The sequence below is a fragment of the Drepanopeziza brunnea genome (assembly GCF_022702325.1).
Source record: "Drepanopeziza brunnea f. sp. 'multigermtubi' strain 214-2 chromosome Unknown ctg5, whole genome shotgun sequence".
NCBI classification, from domain to species: Eukaryota; Fungi; Ascomycota; class Leotiomycetes; order Helotiales; family Drepanopezizaceae; genus Drepanopeziza; species Drepanopeziza brunnea.
Genome location: NW_027094068.1, coordinates 708,806 through 733,361, shown reverse-complemented (window position 1 = coordinate 733,361; position 24,556 = coordinate 708,806). Strand labels below are relative to the sequence as shown.

General features: G+C 51.4%; 5 protein-coding genes across 5 annotated transcripts; 1 reads left to right on the top strand and 4 right to left on the bottom strand.

Moving 5' to 3' along the window:
- Positions 1-2,941: 2,941 nt before the first annotated feature.
- Positions 2,942-6,132, bottom strand: L3040_003671 (uncharacterized protein; the record flags this gene model as incomplete). The annotated part of the gene is made up of 4 exons (XM_066156500.1): positions 2,942-3,928; positions 3,992-5,419; positions 5,469-5,571; positions 5,627-6,132. 4 exons carry the CDS (start codon positions 6,130-6,132, stop codon positions 2,942-2,944), a joined length of 3,024 nt encoding a protein of 1,007 aa, XP_066012083.1.
- Positions 6,133-6,413: 281 nt separating this feature from the next.
- On the top strand, positions 6,414-7,524 carry L3040_003670 (uncharacterized protein; the record flags this gene model as incomplete). The annotated part of the gene is made up of 2 exons (XM_007295245.2): positions 6,414-6,855; positions 6,917-7,524. The coding sequence occupies 2 exons, from the start codon at positions 6,414-6,416 to the stop codon at positions 7,522-7,524; spliced, it is 1,050 nt and encodes a 349-aa protein (XP_007295307.2).
- A 639-nt stretch (positions 7,525-8,163) lies between these two features.
- L3040_003669 (uncharacterized protein) lies at positions 8,164-9,611 on the bottom strand (the record flags this gene model as incomplete). Its single annotated transcript, XM_007295246.1, has 2 exons — positions 8,164-9,440; positions 9,533-9,611. The coding sequence occupies 2 exons, from the start codon at positions 9,609-9,611 to the stop codon at positions 8,164-8,166; spliced, it is 1,356 nt and encodes a 451-aa protein (XP_007295308.1).
- Positions 9,612-14,327: 4,716 nt separating this feature from the next.
- L3040_003668 (uncharacterized protein) lies at positions 14,328-16,209 on the bottom strand (the record flags this gene model as incomplete). Its single annotated transcript, XM_066156499.1, has 5 exons — positions 14,328-14,552; positions 14,606-15,097; positions 15,150-15,660; positions 15,724-15,824; positions 15,979-16,209. 5 exons carry the CDS (start codon positions 16,207-16,209, stop codon positions 14,328-14,330), a joined length of 1,560 nt encoding a protein of 519 aa, XP_066012082.1.
- A 656-nt stretch (positions 16,210-16,865) lies between these two features.
- Positions 16,866-22,840, bottom strand: L3040_003667 (uncharacterized protein; the record flags this gene model as incomplete). The annotated part of the gene is made up of 3 exons (XM_007295249.1): positions 16,866-17,202; positions 17,252-22,588; positions 22,641-22,840. 3 exons carry the CDS (start codon positions 22,838-22,840, stop codon positions 16,866-16,868), a joined length of 5,874 nt encoding a protein of 1,957 aa, XP_007295311.1.
- Positions 22,841-24,556: the final 1,716 nt, after the last annotated feature.

The following is a 24,556-nucleotide window of genomic DNA, read 5'->3' as shown; positions in this document are numbered from 1 at the left end:
AGCTAACTAATAGGTTTACTTGTCAAGTTAAGGGTCCCTTGACTGCTGACATGTTAAGCGAGGCATGCTAAGTGGCCCGTAAACTATGGTTCACGGGTGAGCTTTCCCCAACTACTACTACTAGCTAGCTAAGGTCGATATGGAGATACCGACAAAGTGCTTAAGCAAATATAATTTTAACGAAGCTTTACTTACGTACTCGAGACTTTAATCGCGATATTAAATAAAAAGCTTCGCTTTGCTTGCATTTTATTATATATCTCGAGCTTGATCGATTAAAATCTTAATGATAAACTTGATTTTAAACGCCGTAAGCTCGGAAGTAAAGCTTAATGCAAGCTTAAGCTTTGCTTTTTCGTCGGCGAGCCGATCCGCCGTTTCGTTATTAATAATACCGGTATATCTCGAAGCTTATTTAACGCTAACTTTTAATTGTTTTATTACTTTTTAAATGCGTAAGAACGCTTATTAAAAAATAACTAAAGTTGTGCTTCGTATATATTAAATCACGGACGTATTGTTTATGCATAGTTATATGTAGCAATAAGTAAGGTTTAATAAAAGCCGAATAGCGTGCTCGAGCGCTTTTTAAGCTCTTATTGCTTTTGCGTTAAAGACGTGCGATAAGTTATTAATAGCTTTTTTACTTATAGCAATCTTTTTTTATCTTTAATAAATAGCGTATTTATATTCGACGTATTTATACTCGTTTTTATATTGCTTCGAGCCGTTTAAAAAAAAATGATATTTCGGTCGGTAAGTTAAGCTTATTACTTTTTAAAGTTTTAAGCGGCTTGCTTTTTTTTAACGCTCTAAGTAAAGTTCGTACAACACTTAGTTAAAAAGTAAAAGTAAGCTAGCTTTGGTCGTAAACAAAAAAAAAGTATAACTTTTAGTTTTTAAAGTTTTATTTTGATCCGCTATCGAAAGCTTGCGGCAAGACTTTTAATAATTATAAAAAGAAAAATACGTTTTATTATCGAATAAGCTTTATTAATCATTCGCAGCCGTAATACTTATCGTACTTTAATTTCTTTAAGTGCTATTTCTTTAGAAAAAAGTCCGGCGTCTTTTAGAAAAGTAATAGTTAAAGCCGTGCGCTAAGTAAAAAAAACACTTTTCGTTACGTAAGTAAAATTTTTATTAACCGTATCGATATGTCTTTTTAAGCTTACGCTAACTTTTTTATTTAAGTTGTCTTTAATTACATATCGTAAAAGTTTCGTTCGTCTTTCGTATTAAGCTTTAGTGCTATATAAGATCGATAGCAATACGCAAGTGATTATTGCTTTGCGTAACGCGTAAGCGGAAAGACCGTTCGCCGTGCGAGCGAAGCTTTTAATATAAAATGCTATTCGTCGTGCTTTTTTAACTTTTCTAAATAAGTAGCGTTTAAAAGTCATCTTCCGATCGAACTATACTTTAAGCTATCGTAGCTTCGAAATAGCTTTTATCGTCGAAAGCTGCGCTTATAAGCTTAAAGTGATATCGGTTTTACTGTTCTTTGCAATGTCACACAACGGGCTAATTACTCGACTATAAAAATCTTTATATATTTAAGTAAATTATAAAATAAATAACAATAAAAATTAAATAAATATAAAGGTAATTAACGCAAAGAATAATTTATTTAAAAATTTATTATAAAAAAACCTTTTAGAACCCTTTTTTTTACCGGAAAGACCTTAGACCTTTTTACAAATTACTTATATTTAATAATTTAATATAAGGGGGAGACCCCTTTAAACCCTTCTTTTTGCTAAGGAAATCTTATACCCTTTTGCGAATTACTTATATGTAATGATTTATTATAAGGAGGAGACTCTTTTAAACCCCTTTTTTTACTAAAGAAATCTTATACCCTTTTGCGAATTACTTATATTTAAAGCAACGACGTGCTTTACGTGTAGCAGCTTTACGTAAGTTACGTATAGAAGCTTTACGTAGGTTACGTGTGGCAGCTTAGCTGCCTTACGTATTACGTAAGGCAGCGACGTGCGTTAGGTATAGCAGCTTTACGTACGTTAGTTAAGTGTGGCAGCTTTACGTAGGTTACGTATAGCAGCCTTACGTACGTTACGTATAGCAGCCTTACGTACGTTACGTACGGCAGAATTAATAGCGGTGATTGAATTAAGCTTAGCTGTAAGACATATTTAATTCGGGCCGACCTTTTCCGAAATCTAGAATTATCTGCCGACATTTCTCTTGGCATTGCTTAGAAATCCTGTCAGATCGGTATAGAATAGTCTCACGTGATTGGATGACTCATCACCACCACATCAACTGGAATTTATCTTAGGTCACCGTTGGTGACAATAAATAAGCAAAAGTTAGAATCAACAACTACCGAGTATAAAGGTCGAAGGTAGCTAAGGTCTATATACACGAAGGTAAGAGCGCCAAGGACTCGTGAACCATGGTTCATAAGTCAAAAGAAGGGAATGAGAGAATGCGAAGAATACGAAGGAAAAGATGCAAGGTAGGAAAAAAGGAAGGAGGTAGCTTGGCGCATGTAGGGATACGCTTAAGAGACCTAGCGTGTCGTCACAATAGCTTCGACAGTCTTATTACTATCATAACCAATGGAACTTATCTTGGGTTAACGTTGGTAACAATAAAATGAAGTTGATATTTCCAAGTTCTCTTCGGCGGAAGAATTCTTTATAGCCTCCTAGCGCGCACGTGTGCCCTACGCGTGTCTCATGGCCTCAGGCCATTACAGCCATAGGGCAAATGGAGTAGTAGACTTCCTTATAAGGCCTCACCTTACACGGAAAAGCAGCCTATCTAATTTATTATCATTACAGAGCTATAGATCAGTCACGCGCTTTTGATGAACACGTAAACAAATGCCTGCGTCCAATACATAGAAATATAATCGTCAAAATGTGGATTGCAATAATTATCGTATCGCGTGTTCAAAACGCTAGTAATCAAATCATATCCATCTAAACCCTTCAATCTTAACGTCTCTGCTCTCCGATCGCTTTCTATAAAAAGCTTCGACTTCCCGTTCTTTGGCGAACGTCTGCTCTTGCCGAGCGGCCAATCTGATGATGTCCTGATCCCGAACTTCTTCCCAATCTTCGCCATAGAGTTTTTGATACAACTCATCCGTTCCCTTATTGATCTCATCATTCCACCGACCGAGGAGATTCAGCCTCTCGGTCAACATCCAATCCGACCTACCCTCGGCGTGAATTTTCAATCTCTTCAGTCTTGCACTGGCTGCTGTTTCCATTTCGATGGCGCGAGCTTTACGCTTTTTTTCATCTTCTTCCTTACTACGTGCCTTGTCGGCAAGGTATCGAAGACTGTGACCGAGGGCCTGTTTCTCTTGTGGAATAGGGTTGATATCCAATGGGGGCGCGGTATAGAAGATGACCTTGCCGGACTCATCGTGATGAAATTGAGCACGGATGTCAGCGGGAATGGCCAAATTCGCAGATTCTCCGAGGGTATAAACCTCGACTGCACGTGGCGGATTGTAGACGGCGCCGCCAGAGGAGTGATGAGCCGGTACGGTTGATCTCGGTGTTGTATGACTACTCTGGTATTGATTGTGGTTGGCAAGTGGATTAGGTTGCTGGGCTATTTGTGTCGAAGAACTGTTATACTGGTATCCACTTTGGGGCGGGTATAGAGGCGGCTGAAGAATTCCGGGATTCGCCCCATGGGATCCATAGGAAGTTTGATGTTTGAGAGGCGCGGGCGAAGCCGCTGGGCGGGACTGGGCAAATGGTTGGTTGTACGCTGGGCCCGAATTCTGAGGTGCCGAGGGTGATGGCAGAGGAGCATTTGGTGATGCACCAGACATGTTGGTATCTCCCCTCTCGTAGTGTAGTCGATCATTTGTCGCCGAACGGCGAACAGGCTCAGGTGATGGCGGAGGTGGCGAAGGAGTTGCCTCTGGAGGTGGAGATTCCTGTTCAATGTAAGTCCAGTGTGCTGGAGGCAATGTTGGAAAAATAAGTATGGTAGTACGTACATTTGTTTCCCTCGGTCGTCGATGAACAGCTCCCACGATGGGTGGGGCGTTCGGGGCTCCCCAGGTGGGCTTTGGAAGGGGGTCATCCTCTTTGGCATCCTCTCGCAGCAGATGTTTGATAGGGCTGGGGACCTTCTTGATCTTTCTCGGAGAATCAAACAGATCCATCTCGTAATCCTTGTCTCTAACCTCGTCTGGAACGCAGCTCGCCCAAGTCTTGATTTTGTTAAGCTTGAACTTCTCTTCATTGTAGCGAGCCTCGCAGACATACACCTCCTTGTCAGCCGGAAAGCCACGGGGGCGGCCTTTATTGAAGCGGGTGAAGAACATGACAAAGCAGCGATCAACAACCTCTTCAATCTTGTGATCTCGATACTGACCGGTCTTGACAACTTCATGCTCAAAAAAGTGTTTCTCGTAACGGTGCACAGTCTGTTCGGGTCTGTAGTACCAGCAAGCGTTGATCCATTTCTCCCCTTTAGGATCCTGCCATGTTCGATAGATCTGAGCGACAATCGGCTTCGTCACGTCGTTGGGATTGGCCAAATGAATCCAGTCTCCAACCTTCCATATCTCATTGCTGTACAGAATCTCGGGCACAGGAAGGCGGCCGTCATCATCCACGAAATCGCTATCAGGCTTCTGCTTCTCTTGCTCTGCCAAGATTCGGGCTTCCTTTTGCAAGTCGACGGCAAACTGGTAGACTTCGCTGTCTTCTACGTTGTAGAGCTTAGCATTCTCGAACATCAGCTCCAGGTCCTTCATCGCCTGGTCGACAGAATGGTACTTCTTCCTCTTCGCCTTCTTCTTGATCGTATCCATTGCGATTGGGTTCTTGATCTCCTGGTAGTAATCTGGCAGCTCTGACTTGTCTGGCAGTCTTTCGAAGGGCAGAATCTTCAGCTCACCATCGGAGCTCTTGTGCTTGCGTAGTCCTTTCAGTATAGAGTTGATTCGAGCCTCCATAGGAGTGAGCACCTTCGGCGGGCGCCCGCGTCTCTTCTGGGCCTCGGGGTCGTCTTTGCCACCACCTTCATCGAATTTGCCGTCCTTCTTCGCCGTTGTCGGGGATCTTCTGCCCTTCTTTCGGTTCCGCCGGGGTTTGTCATCGTCGGAGTCGTCATCCTCCTCGTCATCCTCGTCCTCTTCATCTTCGTCCTCGTCAAGTTCTTCGTCCTCGGGAAGCGGCGGCGGAGAGTCTTCGACTTCCGGGATTTCACCAAGGTATGGCAACTCAGCTTCTTCTACAGTGATGACCTTGTCCTCTACCAGCTTCTGTAGCTCAGCCTTGAACAAGGTCCGAATAGTTATGGCATCACCGTATACCATGGCCGAAGGGCGGTTGTACACCTGGGCATTGTGACTGATAAGAGCGAAGTCTCGAATGAATTCTTTGAAGTTTGTGTACAGCTTCTTGGTGATTTTGCTCTTGGGAGTATTAGTTCAGTCCAAGCGAGTGCGGGCAGCAATCACCTACCCGAAGAGTACTGAAAGCAGTCGGTTCTTTGATGATCTCGTAATAGTCCGGCAACATTCTCCTGCTGACCACTCGCTGAAAGTCTTTGGAAACCTCACGGCCACTGTTTATCCGTCAGTCGTGGTCCAATGTGAGATTATATTTCTGGCTAGACCTACTCTGCGTCCTTGTGATTCGTAAGGCGCTGCAGAATGCCGTTCATGATTTCAAAATCCTTCTTGGTAAGACCGGCCGCGATCGCCTTCGAGGATGCTGGTGCTGGTGCTGGAGCTGGTGCTGGAGCTGGTGCTGGTGCTGGAGCTGAAGCTTGTGCTGAAGCTGGTGCTGCTACTGGTGCTGAAGCTGGAGCTGGAGCTGGAGCTGGTGCTGGAGCTGGTGCTTGAGCTGGAGCTGCCACTGGTGCTGCCACTGGTGCTGCCACTGGTGCTGCTGTCGGAGTAGGGGTAGGGGTAGCCATGGGGGGGGCTAGGGAGGCAGTCTGAGGTGTAGGTGTAGATTTCGGGGCGAGGGCAGGTGCAGGAGTCGCATTGCTGCTCTGTGGTGCGGGTGCGGGTGCTGCCACAGGTTCTTCGGCCTTGATCTGCGATTCAGCCTCGGGCATGTTCTGGTGCTCGTCGTTGATCGGCGCATCGGCCCTGGGGTGATCTGGCGGGAGCGACGACATTTCGAGGCTGCCGAATCGAATCGGCCGGTGGTTGTGGTTGTGGTCGTGGTTGTGGTGGCTCAACACAGACCGAGGTGAGTTGTTAAATTCGCGATCTTTCGCGTTTCGAAGTCTTGTGTACGAAGTAGTCCGGGCCGGCCCGCCCACTCTTTATTCCGGAGTGTTATTCCGTTCCGTACTCCACAGGTACTCCATGCAACCCAACATCCCAATATAATAACCGTTGCTTCCACAATCCAGACTCCAGAATCCCAGTCATATCCCACTCCATCTCTATCACCATGCGATGCAGGGTCAGATCCGAGAACGGGGCCTTCCTTCTCACCCTGGCAGAGGACGCCACGGTGGGAGACTTGATCTCTCAAATCACGGAGAAAACATCGATTCAAAGCTTTCACACCAAAATTGGCTACCCCCCAAAGCCCCTCCTCCTCGAAGAGAGCGATACCTCCTCACCCCTCAGCGCCCTGGGCGTGAAGCTAGACGGCGAACAACTCACCATAAGCCGAAAGGATGGTCTTCCTACGGGCCAAGGAGACACAATAGTCACAAATGTGAAAGGCGGCATCTCTGCCCCGGCACCAAAGGCTGGGTCAACCCCGATTGGAGCTGGATCATCAATACCCAAGGAGGGCAGGTCAGCCGGGCCAGTATCGCTGGCACGGAAAGCTATGGAGGGGGATGTACCTGAGCAGCCGTTTCCGGAGAGGGGGACTACTGTGGGCAAGTCTATCACCCCTGGTCTCTGCTTCTAGCAAGGTCCTGACAGTCCATCTTCTTCCAGTTCTCCGAGTAATGCCTGATGATAATTCTTGCCTCTTCCGCGCATTTGGTACCGCCTTCGTCCCAGGTGACGACCTCAGCATGGTGGAACTGCGCTCGATAGTTGCAACGGCCATCCAAGGTGACCGCGAGACATACTCGAAGGTGGTCCTCGAACAAGAACCCGACGAATATTGCACCTGGATCCAAACTCCGGACGCATGGGGAGGTGCTATAGAAATGGGGATACTAGCAAACTATTTCGGAGTAGAAATCTGCAGCATCGACGTACAATCTTTGCGAATAGACAAATTCAACGAAGGGGCCGAGAACAGGTGTATACTGGTATATTCAGGCATCCACTACGACACGGTGGCCGAGAGCCCCATGCCCACGGATCCGGAATGCGATCAGAAAGTGTGGCCGACGACGGATGACAGGATATTGAGCAAGGCGCTGGAGTTATGCGAGAAGCTGAAGGCGAAGCATTACTTCACGGATACGGGAGGTATGGCTATCAGATGCAACGTATGTGGCAGCATCGTCTACGGGCAGGGACAAGCTAGTGGGCATGCTGAGCGATTTGGACACTACGATATGGAGGAGGTGCAGACGATACGACAAGCATAGTATCTGGGCGGGACGGAAAGCCGAGCATGCACACGACTCGGGTGCAGGGCCGAGATATTTTTATCACTCTAAACGATACCCAATGATGAAAGGAGAATTTTCGCACCTGCGTTTGAGCCCGTGGATCCCGTAGTTCTGGAGCTACCCAGTGCCACAGACTCTCGGCCCGGAGGGACACGAAGCAGCCAGGATCCGAAAATCTCTCTCGGCCGTGCCGTGGGGGATTCACACCGACGCGAACGCAAACTGCATGGACTTGGGGGTTGGAAGGCGAGGCCAGGAATGAGGTAAAACAGCGTCAAAATTCAGCACAGAGGTAAGAGCTCCAAGCCTAAGGGGCAAATGTAGGTATGTACAGAGGATGCGACCAAAATCTTGGTACAAGTGGAAATGAAGGACCATCTCCCATTCTTTCATGGTCAGGCGGAAGTAGGTAGGTAGACATCGAACAACAAGCTTTTTCACGAGACGTACCCAACCCAAGAACACGGGGGCTACCATCTCTTCCTCCAACACCCAAGTCACCCGGACCCCCGGACCCCAGAGCCCCCAGAGGGCGGGAGCCACGACCCGGGGGCGCCCGTACGGTGATACTCACGCCAGTCCGGGAAGAGAGGAGCTTGTGCGATAGCGAGCGTTCTATCCGGATGGGGCAAACTGGCCGTCCAAGCCCCAGAATTCCTCGGCCTGGTATTGCGACGCATCGTTGGTCTTCCACAGATCGTTGAAGGCGGTAAACAGGATGACGGACTCGGGACTGTCCGAGTAGCTGGTCTTGATGGATTTGATGGCCGCTTGTTGGTTGGTGAGAGAGGGGACGGCCTTTCCGTTGGTCAGTCCTTGCCACGGCCATCCCGTCTCGGCGACGACCACCTTCATGTTCTTGTCGGCCAGCTTCTCCTTCAGGGTGGCCGTCTGTTCCGTGAGGAACTTGCCGGAATCTTCCGCGGCGACATTTCCATCGAAGAACGGGTGGCAGTTGACGGCACAGTAGTCCGAGGCGTCGCAGATGGAAGGGTTGGCCCGCGCGGCGACCAGGGTGTCGACAGCGACGACGTTGCCGGTGTAGCCCGCCGCCTTCAGGAGCCCGCGCGCCTCCCCGATGGCGGCGACGATGGCTTCGGGCGTGGCTTTCCCAAAGTTGACGAGTTCGTTGCCCACGGAGATGGTGTGGAAGTTGCTCCAGTCACCATCGGCCGCCTCCGCTATCGTGTTCACCTCGCTCTGGAGATCCGTGATCTCGAAGATACCAGCGAAGAGTTTGATTCCGCGTTCCTTGATGACAGGGAGGACGGTCGCGACTTGGTCACAATCCGTTCCGTACAATCGGATGAGGGTGTAGTCCTTGGAGATGGATTCGAAGTCTAGGCTGACATCCTTTTGGGTCTTGCAGGTGCCGTCGGCTTTGTAGGGCGAGTAAACGAGACCAAAGCCCGATTTGTCGCCGGAGGAAGGCGCCGCGGGTTTCTCCATGGGGACCGGAGAATAGGCCGGAAGGGGAGCTTTTTCTTTTTCGTCTTCGTCTTCGACTGGAGCCGCTGGTGTCTCGACCGGGACCGGGACGTAGCCCGGAGCTGGAGTCTCCACCGGGGCAGCCGGTGTCTCGACCGGGGCCGGGGCGTAGGCAGGCATGGGCGGGTTCCCTACCGGGTACCCTTTCGGAGCGGTGTTGGCCACGTACGGTGGCTTCACGGGGGGGGACGACGAGGACGTCGACGAGGACCTGGTCGAGGAGGGGGTGTAGGCGGGCTCCGGCGGGACGGTTACTTCCGGATGGTCAACCACGGTCGCCACGGGAATGCCGTTCTGGTCGACGTAGACGACCACCTTGGGCGCCTCGGTGGGCGTCGCGTAGACCGTGTTGACTACTGTGACCACGACATTGCCCTTCTTATGGAGTCGCGGGTGCCGTACACCTTCATGTGGTCTTAGCAGGTGGACATGAAGGGGGTTTTTTTCTTTTGCTTTCTTTTTTTTCTTCTTTTTCTTTTTTTTTTGGTCTACTTACGGTGTGGCTGAGCGGCAACAAGTTGGATGAGGGAGACGGAGAGAGCCGCGAATGTGAGGGTTAGCGTCGTGGACTTCATCTTGAAGTTCTAAGATGTGGATGAGTCTGTCTGTACCGGCCAGCGGTTAGTCTCTTGAAATTGCACGCGCGTGGAACAGCAGCAGAGCGGCCAAAAAGGAGCAAAATGGAGCAGGTGAATGGGAGATGGAGCCGAGGGGGGAGGGAGAGGGCAAAGCTACGGAGAGGTAGCGGTAGGATATATGGAATGGGGGAGGGGGAAGGGTTGGAAAGCTCGATGAAGGCCGCCCTTGGGGAAGCGAATTGCGCAGTGGCTTGTTGACATGGCTCAGGAAAGGAAAGAGGGATGGATTCAATCGTTCTCGTCTGGATTCGACTCGACTCGACTGGACTGGACCCGACTCGACGTACCTGGTCTCCAGAGGGAAGGACTGGTTGGGGATCCGGAAGGAAGGTAAGAATGTGTGCCGCAGGGTCAGCGGGCTGGAATGACTGTTGGGGGGGGGGGGGGATATGCAGCAGGTTGCAGAAGTGCAAGTCAGAGCGATGATGCAAAGAGTGTATATCAGTCGCTGATGAGGAGAAAAGGGGGAGAGTGAGCGAGCGAGAGTGAGTGGAGAGAAAGGGGAGAAAAGACGGCAAGTTGAATAGGAGATGTAATAATAATAAGGGTAGACGAAAGCAATTCAGACCTCCGGGGCGCGTCCGAGGCAAATTTCCCATATAAACTTCGCCATGTGGATCGTCGTCGTCGTGTTGACGCTTGGTGCAGGGGGATAGGCTGGGCTAGGTTGTGATTGGTTGAGATGGGCTGGGATGGGCTGTCATTGGCTGGGCTGTGCCCATACAGCAGGTGGGAAGAGGCCATTCCCATGCTTGGTGCCCAGGGGACCCTCGTCTTGGCTGGGGCGGACCTTGCTTGGTGCCCAGTTGATCGACGCGTCCCCCCCCTTCCCTGGCTGGACATTTGAGTTGACTTTGACTGTACCGACTAGTACGTACTAGTCGTACCTACTGTACCGTTCGCTCCAGCACTACGGAATACCGAAGGCTGTTCTCGACTTTGACTTCTTCTGCCCCTACTCGCTCCCAGCGCGCTCGTTACCATCACCACCACCACCTCCTCCTTCCCCTTTCCCTTCCCCTTCTCCTTCCCCTTCCCATCCACCACCACCACCAACCACCTCCCCCTTCCCCTCCACCGCCACCCACGCACGAAACGGCCAAGACTGGTAGTCCCAGGCACCGACGATGCTGTTCCTGGCATTCCCCTGAGATGCCCAGCACGGGGCAGCCACATCTGGGTATATTTAACCATCGGGTTACAGACGTGTGTATATATAGTCGGATGTGTGTGTGTATATATATATATCTGTATATATATATATATATGCATATATCTCTCTGTGTGTATTCATTCATGCACAAATATATTCATGCGTGCAGAACATTTATTTATAAGACTCCGGATAGACGGACAGACGGATAGACGGACAGACGGGCCTGCACCACAGGACGGACCCAGCTCGGGAGGGACAGTAATAGCAGCCCCTCGCCCCCATCACGAGAACTGTCATTTCGTTTTGCTCGATGCCAAGGGTGGCAGCCGCTGCCTTCCATCTGAGAGTCTGAGATTCTGAGAGTCTGAGATTCCGAGATTCCGAGCGCGCCGGTCCGTCCGAACGCGATGTAGGGGCCGATATACTGTAGACGCGCCAGCCTCCCGCGTCCAGGTCCCGCGTCCAGGTCCAGTGTCGTAGCCCAGGAACGGCCTCTGGGGCCATCTGGCGTTTCCGTCCCATCGTAGCGCCGACGGCCCTTGCGCCAACCGCTCAGCGAGCACCAATGCGCACGGCCAAGGAGCCCTTCGTCCAAACGTGTCGCCTGGATACGGGGAAGGAGGCCGGTGCAGCGCGCAAACTCGAAATGAATGAATGGATGGCAGCTGTCACCCACGCTGCAAACAAACCATCCGTGACCAGCCTCGACGTCGCGATCCGACCCTGCACTGGCAGCCCGTCTGTCACATCTCCGCCAAGCTCCACCTCGCAGAGCTGAAATGCGCTGCACTGCAGCCTTGACGTCCCAACCCCAATTCAACGTAGTGGACTCGTAATATACGTAGTAGTACGTAGTAGTAATATAACACGAATCCTATGCACGGCGTGAGTGTAGCCCCTGGACTACGTACGTACGTACTACTACGTACTACTGACCCATCGAGCGTGCGAGTGACGCTTCGCTCTCCGTTGGTCTCCGCTGCACAGAACTCGTCGTCGAGTCGGATTCGCCGCGTTGGACGCGACTAGTGTCTCCCTCGGACGCATTGGGCTCTCCGGCCTTCGTCACGCCAGCCGGCCGGCATCCTCTGGAGAGCCTAAGACAGTAGGAGTAGTACGGGCCACGAGGGAAGCGCCAGCTGTTGTCCCCCGGAATGTATGTATGTAGTATGTATCCCGATACGGATTAGAATAAGACATTTTGGAAAGAAAAAAATTGAAAAAAAAAAAAATGGAAAAAAATTAATTCTCGTATAAAACCCCACCTGCCCCCTCTGCAAGAGACTGACTTACTTACTTGTAAAACAGATGATATAATCTACCGTACTCAGACACGCCTCCGCCGACGCGTTGGGTTTTGTTAGTAGATATCTGACTCCCCGTAGCTACGTAGATACTACCTATCTCATGCGCATCGTAAAGGTGATGAGAAAAATAGCCCCCTTTTTTAAAATAAATAAAAATGTATGAATATATGTATATATATATATATATATATACATATATGTTAAAAAATAATGAAAAAAATTTCCAACCGCTTGATCAATGGAATCGTTCAAGAAAGAAGAGAAAACCCCCTTACCTCCCCCTTACACTCACACACGCACACGCACAAAAAACCCTCTCAAAAAAAAATTGAAAAAAAAAACACATCCTTCGTCTGCCTTTCTGAATCCCAAGCTCAAGCAAGCTCAAGCCAAACCAAAACAGATTTAACAAAAACACAGAAAAAACCCAGCTGGACATAGGTACCTACCGGTACTAACAGGCCAAGTCCCAAGTCCCAAGTCCAAATCCAAGTCCCAAATCCAACTCCCAATCCCAATCCCAAGCCCAATCCACAACTCCCAATCCACAACTCCCAACCGTCCTCAATTTAACCTCCCAGCCTCCATCAACATACCGATAAACCTCCCCATCTAGATTAAAGATGTGCGCGCGCCCGCACACCCGCACCCGCGCGCACCCGCACCCGCACCACTCAAATAAAGTACCTACCTACCTACTCCCACATACCCACACACATACCCACACACATACGCACGCAACGACTAATTAAATTAAATTAAATTAAATTAAATCAATCAATCAATCAATCAAACAATCACTCAATCAATCAAACAACTGATCTCTTCCCTCTCCCCCTGATCTCCCCCTGATTTCCCCGCGATCTACACTTACACTTACACTTCCCCTCCGCCTACAGGTATTATCCCCCTCGCTTGATCTTGGTTGTCCTGCGTACGGTACTTTTCCTGCGGGGAGGGGAGAGGAGATCTGCAGAGATTTACTTTACTTTATGTAGCTTTACTGTAACTGACGTACGTAGGTAAGTACGTAGGTAGCTTACTTGCTTGCTTGTTTCGCGGGGCTGAAACGGATGGATGGATGCCGGTAGGAGAGGAGAGGAGAGGAGAGGAGAAGACGGGATGGGACTTGTTTCGCTTGTGGGGGGGGTGTTGGGGGGAGGGCTTCATATTGGTCGGTCGGTCGGTCGGTCGGTCGGTCAGTCGGCCCCGCATCAGCGGGCCGGCTAGACTCGAGAAGGGTTGGGAGGTTGCGAGGTTAACTGCCTGCCTGCCCGCCCGCCTGCTGTTGTTAACTGCCCGCCTGCCTGCTTGATATTCCATTGCATTACATTACAGCATTACATTGCTAGACAGCCGCCGCCGTGGGACAGAACAGAACAGAAATATTAGCCTAGGTATACCTACCTACCTAGATATAAAAGTATCCATGGCCCCAAGAAAGAGACAGAGACATCGACAGAGCGATAGTTAAGAGTATATATATGTACCTACTACGTATATATGTATGTGTGCCGGTGCCCCTGGTTTCGAGCTACCCTACCGTAACGTCGCACCCCCGATCCCCCGGAAGCCCCAAGGCCGTACCGGTACCGGTACCGGTACTACTATCTGGTCGCCTTAAAGGTCTCTAGCCGACGCGCAACGAGGCTCGGGAGACGAGCGGCACGTCGATCGAAGCAGGAGGAGGCGGGAGAGAGGCAGCGCCCGTGTTGCCCATCCATCGCTGTACCGCAGCAGCAGCTACAGACGGACGCAGCGAGACGTGGCATCGTTTGAGAGCTGTTCGGTAGCCAGACGCAGTATATGTTAAATAGTACGCTACTCGCTATCGATTGGATTGATTTACAAAGTGCCTATACAATCATCTAAGGGCGAAGGAGAGCAGTCACAGCGGTAAGGAGCCGAAAAGAACGTTGCATCGTTCGAGAGCCATTCAATAGCCACACGCATTATACATTAAATAGCACGCTAATCGCTATCGATCGGATTGATCTACAAGATGCCTATACAATCATCTAACATGCGAAGAAGAGCAGTCACAGCGGTAAGGAGCCGAAACGAACGTTGCATCGTTCGAGAGCCGTTCAATAGCCAGACGCATTATACATTAAATAGCACGCTAATCGCTATCGATCAAATTGATTTACAAGGTGCCTATACAATCATCTAACATGCGAAGTCAACCAGTCACAGAGCGGTAGGGAGCGCCAGCTTCATACTACTCTTCTTGGTCAGGACCTTGGTGATAGCGTGTCGTATCGTCACGCCGGCCTTCTCAATCTCCTTCTTCGTCAGGCCGGTGGTGATGCAGACCTTGAGCGCGGGCTGCAGCTTCCAGTCCTCATCTTTGCCGCTGCTAGGCCCGACCGGCATGCTCTTGAGCCGGGTGATGAGAACACCGTTGGCGAGGGTCTGGTGCCGGGTTAGTGGGATTGAAAGAGACGCGAGCGTCGGGCGGGACTTGCCTCATCAACACACTCCTGGAGGACCCGTTCTTGCTCCTCGATACTCAGCCTCCGTGAGTTGACCACCTCCGTCTTGAGGACAAGCAGCATGACGGGATTCTCAGGCGCGCTGGTGCAGTGGACCCAGTCACTGCGGGGATCCAGCTGTGCACGCATAGCCTTGATATTTTCTCGGCACTGTACCAAGATTTCGGGGGAGGTTTGAAGCATGTTGAGCGTTTCGCTCGCTGTCGTGGCCAGCATGGCGGGCAGGGCGGCAGAGAAGGTGTACGAGGCGCCAGAGATACGCTGGTGCTCGACCACATCCGTAGAGCCGGCGCAAAATCCGCCTCCGGCACAGAGAGGCCCGGCAAGTGAACCAACCAGCATGTCGACCTGGGACGCGTCGACATTCTGAGCCTCGGTGAGACCACGACCGGTTCGTCCCAGAACACCGAAAGACCATGTTTCGTCGAGCATGAGGCGGAACTTGTAGCGAAGTTTGAGTTCAATCTGCATTCGGGTCAGAGTAAATCCGCATGTGCGCAAACGAGCCGTCGCATACCAGCTTGGGTAGATCGACACAATCTCCAACCGTCTCGGAGAGGCCTTCCGTGACGATGAATCGCCGCGTCAAGGGTTTCTTCGCCTGGTCCTTGATGACTTTCTGCAGGACCCGTTCCAGATCCTCCATATTGTTGTGCTCGTAATATCGAATCGTGCTTCGGCATATCTGGAGACCCTTGCGAATAGCATAGTTGACGGCACGATCGGCGACAATGATATCCCCTCTCTTGCAGAAAGCCGGGATAACACTCGAGATCGTAGAGAAGGCCTGCGCGTAGACAATGCACCCTTCGGTGCCCAAGCAGGAGGCGATATCTGCTTCGGTCTTCATGTGTACATCCTGCGTTCCGTAGAATTGAGGAGGCCCACAAGGTCCCACCCCATATGTTCGCAAGGTCTGAATTGCCTTTTCCTTAACCTGCTCATTGCCGACGAAATTGTAAAAGTTGTAGGAGGCCAGATTGACGACCGTTCGGCCGCTGGAGAGTTTGACTCGAGGACCAGTAGGCCTATTTCACGGTCAGAAGAGGGTGAGTGGTGTGCGGGGCAGGATGGATGCTGTGAATACCTACCCAACAATGATAGGCAGCTTCTCGCTTTCGGCCTCTTCAAATGGCGTCTGCGGCGCAACGAGAGGCTCCGGCGTCCACTCATCGACCAGATCATCAATCTCCTATTCCCAGAGTCAGAACTGCAATGCAACACTCGAGGACTCCCGGCCACCACTCCCCTCCCCTCCAGTCCACCCAGCTACATGCATTCCCTTCCCTGCCCTTCTTCCACTCCGAACGCTGCTGGCTGGCTGGCTGGCTGGCTGGCTGGCTTACTTCTTCGGAGAGCTTCACAAAGTTCCCAGTATGCGTGACGTACGAGGGCGACAGGAGGTAGCGGATAAAGAAGATCACTAGGATCAATTCGATGGCAGAGCGGACGGGATCGTCCTGATAGCTGGATCGAATGTATCGGATCAACATGGCGGAGCCCGGCACCTTTTGGAAGGTGCTCGTGATCTCATTGATAGAGCGGACTACGAATTTCTGGACGTCTTGGAATTCCATTTTGTCTTGCTGGTTCAAGGAAGGAGGGTGTTGCTTTTTCCGGTGGTGAAGGGAACGGAGACGATGGCGATGGTAATGGCGACGGCGACGGCGACGGTGAGGTCCCGACTCGGGCCTTGGCTGACCCTGGCGTCACGTCGGCGTTTCGCTTGACAATTTACCGACTCGGGCGGGGCTGGGGAGAGAGGGACCGGGCGGGACGGGACGCGTCGAGTCTTCCTCGGTGCGTGATGCACAGAATACCCTACTAAACCTCGAGAACTTGGGGTTTTGCACCGGAGACACAAGAACAAGCGAGGTTCGAATCACCTATAGTAATATATGGCTAATGCTCCCGGGAATATTGTGGGTTTGAAAGAAGTGAACCTGTATTATGATTCCGTGGCATCACACGAGCGCCGTTTGTTGTATCCAGCAGCGACCACCTGACAGCCTCGCTACAGGAGCACATATGTAGTCATCATCGCGAAACAAGCGCTGGGCGAATAGGTATGAGATGTCTATGCCGTTACCATGCGAACACCAAAAAGAAGACAATTTCTGAAGCACAACCATGACTACCCATTGCACCCAAACTCATTGAACATGAACCCCTTATTCACCTAATATACAGTCCGGCGGCCAGTGTTGACATGCACTTCTCCAATCTCTCCAGTCTAGAACAATTTGATTTTGTTGGCGTTGCCGGTGTCGGTGTCAGTGCCAGTGCCAGTTGGAGCGGCAGTCTGTGCAGCAAGTGCTGTTCCAGTCTCGGTCGTTCCGTTCGTGTCGTTGTTATTCAACCCGTAAGGTTGGGCGAGGTAGAACAAACTACTGGGATCTTTTCTCATCCCGGCGGTCCCGTCCAGAATTATCGTTCTAGCGACAATAGGACCGACGATGAGGGCAAGAGCTACAATGAGCATTGTGAAGTAGAGGACTGCATATCTCCAAACACGTCTCTTGCGGAGCTTGGACTGCTTCATGGAGTAGATTGGAGGGCGAATTTGACGACTATATCATGTGAGTAGTGGAATCTTTGGGGATGACAGAAGGAACATACCTGGGACGAAGCCAGAAGAGCATCACAGAGTGTGCCTTGTCGACGTGTGGAATGGCGAGAACAGGCAACATGATGAAGAGGAGAATGTGGCCGAGAACGAAGTCTCCGGCGAACATTCCAAGCTCGGTGATCTTGCAGAGAAATTCTCTTGCTGGCTGCGAGACTGAGTGCCAACCCATCGAGTACCATTTTCCGGTCCAGAAGGCGATGTTAGACGTGTCCGATTTGAATTCTCTTGTCAACGCCAGGGAGATGATAAGCTTGTATACGAAGCGCTGGATGGCGGTGGCAGCAATCATTCCCATGAGAGCTTTGGCCAAGACAAATCCTTCGAGGAAGAACATTACCTCAAAGAACACGAGGAGCATGACGACCGCGATACCATGGGCTATAGCAGCAAGAACTGTTCCGAACTTCTTGCAGCACGCGTTGAGGACGGGCCCCATGCAGCAAGCCATGCCAAACATTGCAGCCAGCACACCAGCGTTCACCGCAATGGGAGCAAAGGCGACAATGGCGACACGAAGCAAGGATGCCGTGGCATAGAGTTGAGCAGGATCAGCGTCAGGGTTGGTCTGCGCGGTGACACCAATTTGCGAGTTGATAAAGATGTATGGGATGAGGGTGACGGCGACGATGAGAAGAGGTCCAATGATCTCGGCAAAGAAGAGATTGGTGAATGGGACTCTAGGAACGTCCCCAGACATCTTCGCGGATGGGTCGCCAAGAGCCTTGCGCTTGTATCCAGTGATTCGGGTACGAGTCAAACGACAGAATGCGATCCAGGAGGACGAGTGGGATCGTGAGTTACCTCTCGAGAGCCATCTGAGGAAGTCGCGGTAGTCGATGAAGAAATCGTTCCAAGCAAACTGATGGGGGTTGTAGATGAATGGGGAAGCACACATGGCCAAGAGGGTGACCCAGAAGTAGATCAGGGCCGGTTGCCAAATTGTCAAGGTGGAGAAGAGCAACATCATCAAGGATCGTGCACCGAGGTAGATTGCCGGACCCGCAAACCGAGAGTAGAGGACTCCGAATGGGATACGCGCTGTTGCGAAACCACGGCCCGTACCAATATATCGGGCGCCGCCAAAAGACAAATCCTGCTGAACGGCGTTGGCGTAGATCTGACAGACAAACACCTCGAAGAACGGCGACAAGGAGCAGAATTGCTTTCCGAGACGTGTTGCCGCGCGCCAAAAGCCGCGTTCGGTCAATTCTTGAACCACAAGTGGTACGAAGGAGATGAAGAAAACGATGAAGATGGAGATGATACAGCGGTAAACCCAGTCCAAGATAGGCTGAACGTTGGCGCAACCAGTAGGGAACAAGGGGTCGGTGATGGGCACGTTGGTGTTGTATCTGCACATAATTGTCTGGTTTCGAAGAGCTCCGAGATTGATTAAGCAGATCATGAACATTTGAACGGACAGCATGATGAACATGTTGTTCAAGTGGAAACCCGGATGAGCGTAGTAGAAAGACAGGAATCGATCCAGCGGAAGCTGTGTTCCCAGGTAGTAGTACTCACGAGAGAGCATCTGCTCCCCCATACCAGTTCCAATCTTGGTAGTGAAGTTCAAGATGGACCCAAACCCGAGATCACGGCCCTTTCCACACTGATAGTACTCGCAGTGCTTGATCCGACCTCCACGCAAAAGAGCAGTCATACCGGCGTAAATGTCCTCATTCAGATGTAGACCCTTTTGAGCCTTGGAAACACCGCCACGAGTGGTCATGAAGATACCGTTGAGGAAATCAGGGTGTCCGTAATGCAGTTTTCCCCCAATGGTTGCTAGCGTGCGTGCGAAGAGAGTACCGAATGTTTGTTCCTTTCCAGCAGCGACATCTCCCAGGATACCGATATTCTCGGAGAAAATGTATTCACGGGCTCCGAGAATGGCAACAGGGTCGGTCTTGATGTTCTCGACACCGGGTGTGTAGGGTGAAACGTTCTCGGTGACCATTTCTTCAAATTCAGCAAGCACACTTCTGATCTTGAGACATTCCTCGAGGTAGTTATCCTGGTTGGCGTCGATGAGTTGGATGTATTCTCCACGGTAGAAGATGATGGAGTGGTTTTGATTGTCAGACTTTCCGTCACCGAGGATTGGGTTTCCCGAGAGTTGTACACGGAATTTGGGGCGGCGCATACCGTTCTCCATGATCTCAGAATGACCATCGATCAGCGCAGAGTATAAACGGGGCTCCTCTCCCTCCACCAGCGGGGCTTCCTCATCTAGGTAGGCAATCTGAAGATCGGGGTATGCCCGGAGCAGGAACTCCGTATTCTCCATTTCCTCCTTCTTGAACTTGGCGTAACGCTGCATGGACACAATCAGCTTGAACTTTCGGCGAGCCATGCGCTCCAATTCGCGTTCGAGCTTGTCAGAGTTGCCGCCAAACATCTGGACGACCTCAGGATTCTCGACACGGTAGAGAAGCTTGATAGCACGGCTGTAGTTCATGAACCCAGAAATGGTGCGGTAGAGTGTCTGCGAGCGGAGAGAGGCCCAGATACGGGTGCGTAAGGTGTACTCGGGAGCAGCAGACTTGAAGCCGATGCAGTAGAAGGGGAGGTCATCAATCTTGCTCTTGGCAGTATCCTTCTCGTTCTTCTCCTGATCTCCGTTGAACTGAGAAGTTTCATCGGCCAGAATCTTGGTGTCCTTCACGAAGCAGTCCCACTCGTGCGGGTGAAGCTGCTTGAGGTACTCAAGCAGGGTGACCCGGGAGTAGGGTTCGTCTTCCCGAATAATCTCACGAAGGGAAAGCAGAATCTTCTCGCTATAATGAGGAATCAGGACCGTGAACGTTGGCATGTTGTCCACGGGCAGAGGCTCTGGGATCGGCGTGGAGAGCGACTGTGCGAAGAAGGAGATACGGCGTTCGGCCTCGCTCTGGCTGGGGAAGAACTCGGTTTTGAAGGAGTGGTCCTCTTGCGAGACAAAGAAGGTGGGGGCTCGCAGAGTACGCTTTCCCTCCTGCTCGGAAGGCACCTGATGGTACAGCAGCTTCTGAACGTGATCGATGGCGAGGAGATGCTCCCGATACATGGAGATGACAATGGCATTCCAGATTTGAGAAATCAGGACCTTCGGCTTGTACTTGATTTCCATGTCGGTCGTGGCCAAGACCTTGGAGTAGATACGCTTTGGTAGACGCGAGAAGATGTTTCTCCAAGGTGTCCATATGGAAACACCCAGGTAGAAGGAGCGCGCGACGGAGTAGATGGTGTTCAGAATGATGTACCACAAGAAGGTGTCAAGGAAGAAGAGACACAGATCCGTGATGAACATCAGGATTAATAGAATCTTGGGTTGCCACTCGCACAGAATAGTGCCAATGATCTGGTCTCCCTGGCAGCTCGAGATCCTCATCGTCGACAGGTATCTGATCGGGTCACGGAATGACAGCGTCAGAAAAAAGTACGATTCGAGGAGCTTGGCGACGAAGACGCAGAGCCACAGGCCGTAAGACATCCACATGTCATTCCCCGTCAGCCGGGGGTAACTGGCCGTGAACGTCTGACTCGCAACGTATTGTCTCGAGTTCTTGGTGAGGTAGCTTCCCCACAACGCTCCCAAAGGCATGAACGAAAAGAACAAGACCGTGACGACAGCGATGAAGAACTGGACGATTCCGAGGATCAAGGACATTCGGTCCTTCTGCTTATCGGGGAAGGCGAAAATGTACACGCTGGGACCGAGATTGAGTGCGAAGACCAGGAGCAAGAACAGGAGGCGCTTCGTGAGATGCTGCGCTCCGGCCCATCGTCGAGGAACGTAGCTCCACTCAGCAAGGGTAGCACCGATCATGAGCAGAGATGCAACCGCACCCGCCAAAGCGCAGGCAGACCATTGTGCCGATCCCGGCGGCTGATTGTTGCGCTCTTGCTCGTAACCCTTCATGAGCAGCGTAGGAGAATTCTTGGCCGTAAAGAACCAGAACGTGCAGATGTGGATGACCCAGATGCGGTTGAAGTTGACCAGCATGTGGAACCACGACCGGGTCTCCTTGTATGTCTTGAAGAAGACCTTGTTCCAGTTGACGTCCTTAAGCTTCAAGTAACGTTCGGCGGGGGGGAAGTCCACAATGCGCGACTTATCCTCCATGACGATGCGCTCGATGCCTTCAGGGTACCAGAAGAGTTGATTGCAATCATCGTACCCAATAATCTGGCTATGATCTCGCTCCCGGCGAACGTACTTTCCCTCCTGGATCTCGTAGCCTTGGTCTCTGCAGTATTGGTACAGCGGGGTAATGATGTTGTTGAGGAAGGTGAACTCTTCCACTGGCTCCACCAGATTCTGGCAAGCAGGGGAGTTGAGGTAGTCGTCGGCACACTTGAAGATGAAGCACACACACTCGGGCATGAAGCGAACCTGATTGCCTTCGCCCCAGCACAGTAGGTAGAGAGCGATCTGTCGGACCCGGTCGTGCTGCGACATACGGTTCATCCGCGTCTTCCATCTGTACTCGGCCGCCTCCAAGCTGTTATCACCCTCGAGTTGCTCCAGAGTCTGAGCCTCGTTCTGCGGATCCACATTAGCCTTCTTCTTTGCGGCACGTCTCGCCTTCCGGGTTCGACGGTTGCCCTTGCCCAACTTCATGTTGGCGAATCCCACAGCATCGTCGAGGTCCAGGTGGGCAGCAAAGTACCACTTTCGATAGTTGGCATTGTCTCCTCCAATGTAGTCGGCGTGGAGAGACAGGAGAGCTTGGTTTGGGGTCATTCGGGAAGCTCGGGAGTCGAGCAGGGTCATCAAATGATCGTACATATTTCTCATGCTGTCCCGCTGGAAGCCAAACTTGGCTGTCAGATCCAGGAAGATATCCTCCACTTCTTCCTTGGACAGAGGAATCTGAGCATCCGAGGTCCAGGCTGGGTATGGCTCTCGGGAGCGTTGGCCGGCCGGCAGGACATTGTTGTAATCCATGCCGTAGTTTGGAGTGGAAGCTCCGGACGAACGATTACCGCCGTAGGAGATTTGGGACGAGGGAGGACGATAGCCATTTCCACCGGCTTGGCTTTCATTGTAGCTGTTGTAGCGTTCATCACCTCGACCATAGTAGTCCATATCGGCGGCTCGGGCCATGTCTGATCTCATGGTGAAATCGCTAAATGTCTCCGAATCCTCCTCCGAATCTCCACGTCGCCTCGGATGCCCCTGACCATGTGAGGCGTGGTGCCCGGCAGCGTGGGCTCCTTGATCGTAATACTGCCCATCGTAATACTCGTCTTGATATTGGCCGTTGTGCCCACGCCCATCGTTACCCTCGTAGTATCCACCCTCCTGCTGGTATGGGTTATTGGCATCCGCGTTATAGTAGCCCCTGCGTCCCGGTCAGTTCTGGTTCCGGTGTTTCCGGTGCTCCGGGAACCTACGACTCGTCATAGTACCCATCCCCTCCCTGTGGATGTCCGCCATGGCCTTGATCGGCGTAGTGACCCCCTCCATTGTGGTCGTAGTACTGCTGATGCTCGTCCTGGTAGTATGCATCGGAATTTCCTTGCTGATGGTGGCCGTAGCCGTCGTCGTAATGGCCTTGTTGCCCTTGGGAGTGGCCAGGTGGATGTCCCGACATGATTGCGATCGTTCTCAACTGATGAGCTGAAGGAGTGTTGACGTTAGCCGCCGATTGAATCTCATGCAAGATGGGGAAGATGCAAAGCACTGTCGGAATGTCTGGCCCAGGTACCTCCTGAGGCCGGGAAGGGGGGAAAGGGGGGGACAGCGGCGAAACGAACACACTTGCGGATAGCACGTACCATTCAGATGCGCATTGAATGAGCGATTGATGCCACGAGGATGTCGCGGTGAGGTGTGTGAAAATCAATGGGAGTTGTTTTGGTAGCTGGCCGAGTCGGCGTGGAAATAACGAGGGCTGGGCGAGTTGGGGGCGAACAAGTTGAATATGAACGACGGGTTAACAGTTCAAAGCGTTTGCGCAACTGGGGGAAGGCAATGGGGCAAGAGACGATGGAAGTCAAGTGCTGGTCAGTACGGAATTGAGGTTCTCCTCGAAGGGCCGAGGGATTTGACGCGTGAGGATTCTGCTCTCGAAGGCGGGAATGCGCGGGAATGAAGGGTGTGGTGAAGGGTGGTGTGGTTGGTGGTGGGTGGTGGGTGGTGGTGAGGTTGGGGTCGAGGCTAAATGTAGCTAGGCTCGGGGCTGGGTTTGGTGGCTGAACTAAGATCTAAGATACCTGTTTTGTTGGCCGGGGAAGGAGCGAGTGGGCGTACGGAGTTCGGAGTACCGTACCGGTACGTACGTGGTTCGTGGTTGGAAAGACGGGAGAGGAGCAAAGGAGCGAACGAGAGAAGTAGAAACAAGTAGCAGGAATGGGAACGAAAAACCTGGCTCCGAAAAAAAGGGGGGATTGTTACTACTACCGGTATGTGGGTGTGTGAATGGGGGTGAGAGAAGAGAAAGCGAGAGGTCGAAAAGGGGGAGATCGAAAGACAGAGGGCGAGAGCGAAGGTTATTGGCTTTGGCTTTTGGAAATTGGGAAGGGGGAAGGGGGAAGGGGGGAAGGGGGTGCTTGGGAGGTGCTTGTGGGGTGCTCGGGGGGTACTGGCAATCACACTAGCTTCGGAAATGGGGCATCCTGGACCGCCATATTCATCTGGCCATCGTCTGATTGGAAGAGGGCACATGTCGGAAATAGGGGGTGGGACCCACCGTGCCGCAGACGCGCGATCTTCATTACTACCGTACTTGTACGTCCTACGTATATTACTTCGAACGCGTGTGCATTGCCTAGATATCACATACCGGTATCTAGGTATAATAATAAGTCATGGGTGAATAATGAATGCCTTCTTTTAGATGTGGGATCAAGGAAAATCACTGTAATCATAATCATAATCATAATCATAAGCATTCCGTCATCAGTGATCACCAATCAAGGCATAACAATCAGGATATAAACCAGTATATCTGTACTCTGTAATGCTACCGATACTGTAACGAAGTACCTAGTACAGTATTCGCGGGCATGGCCGGCCGGCATGCTCGGTCGGTACCTCTTGCCGTATGTAGATATACCGGTATTACCCCCTTCCACCCTGACATTCATTCCCGTCACATCCCGGCCCGTCGCTCTGCCCTATTCTCTCTCCCTGACCACCCGACGTTTGAACGTGAACGATCAACATCAGCCAAAGTAACGTGACCATTTCATTTTCGAAAACCGAAATTGAAGAACGAGAAAAAGAATAACAAAAACCAAAAAGCATGTCCACAGACAGAAACTGCTGACGCTATGATGAGGTACCTGCTCCAGCTTTTGCCGCTGCC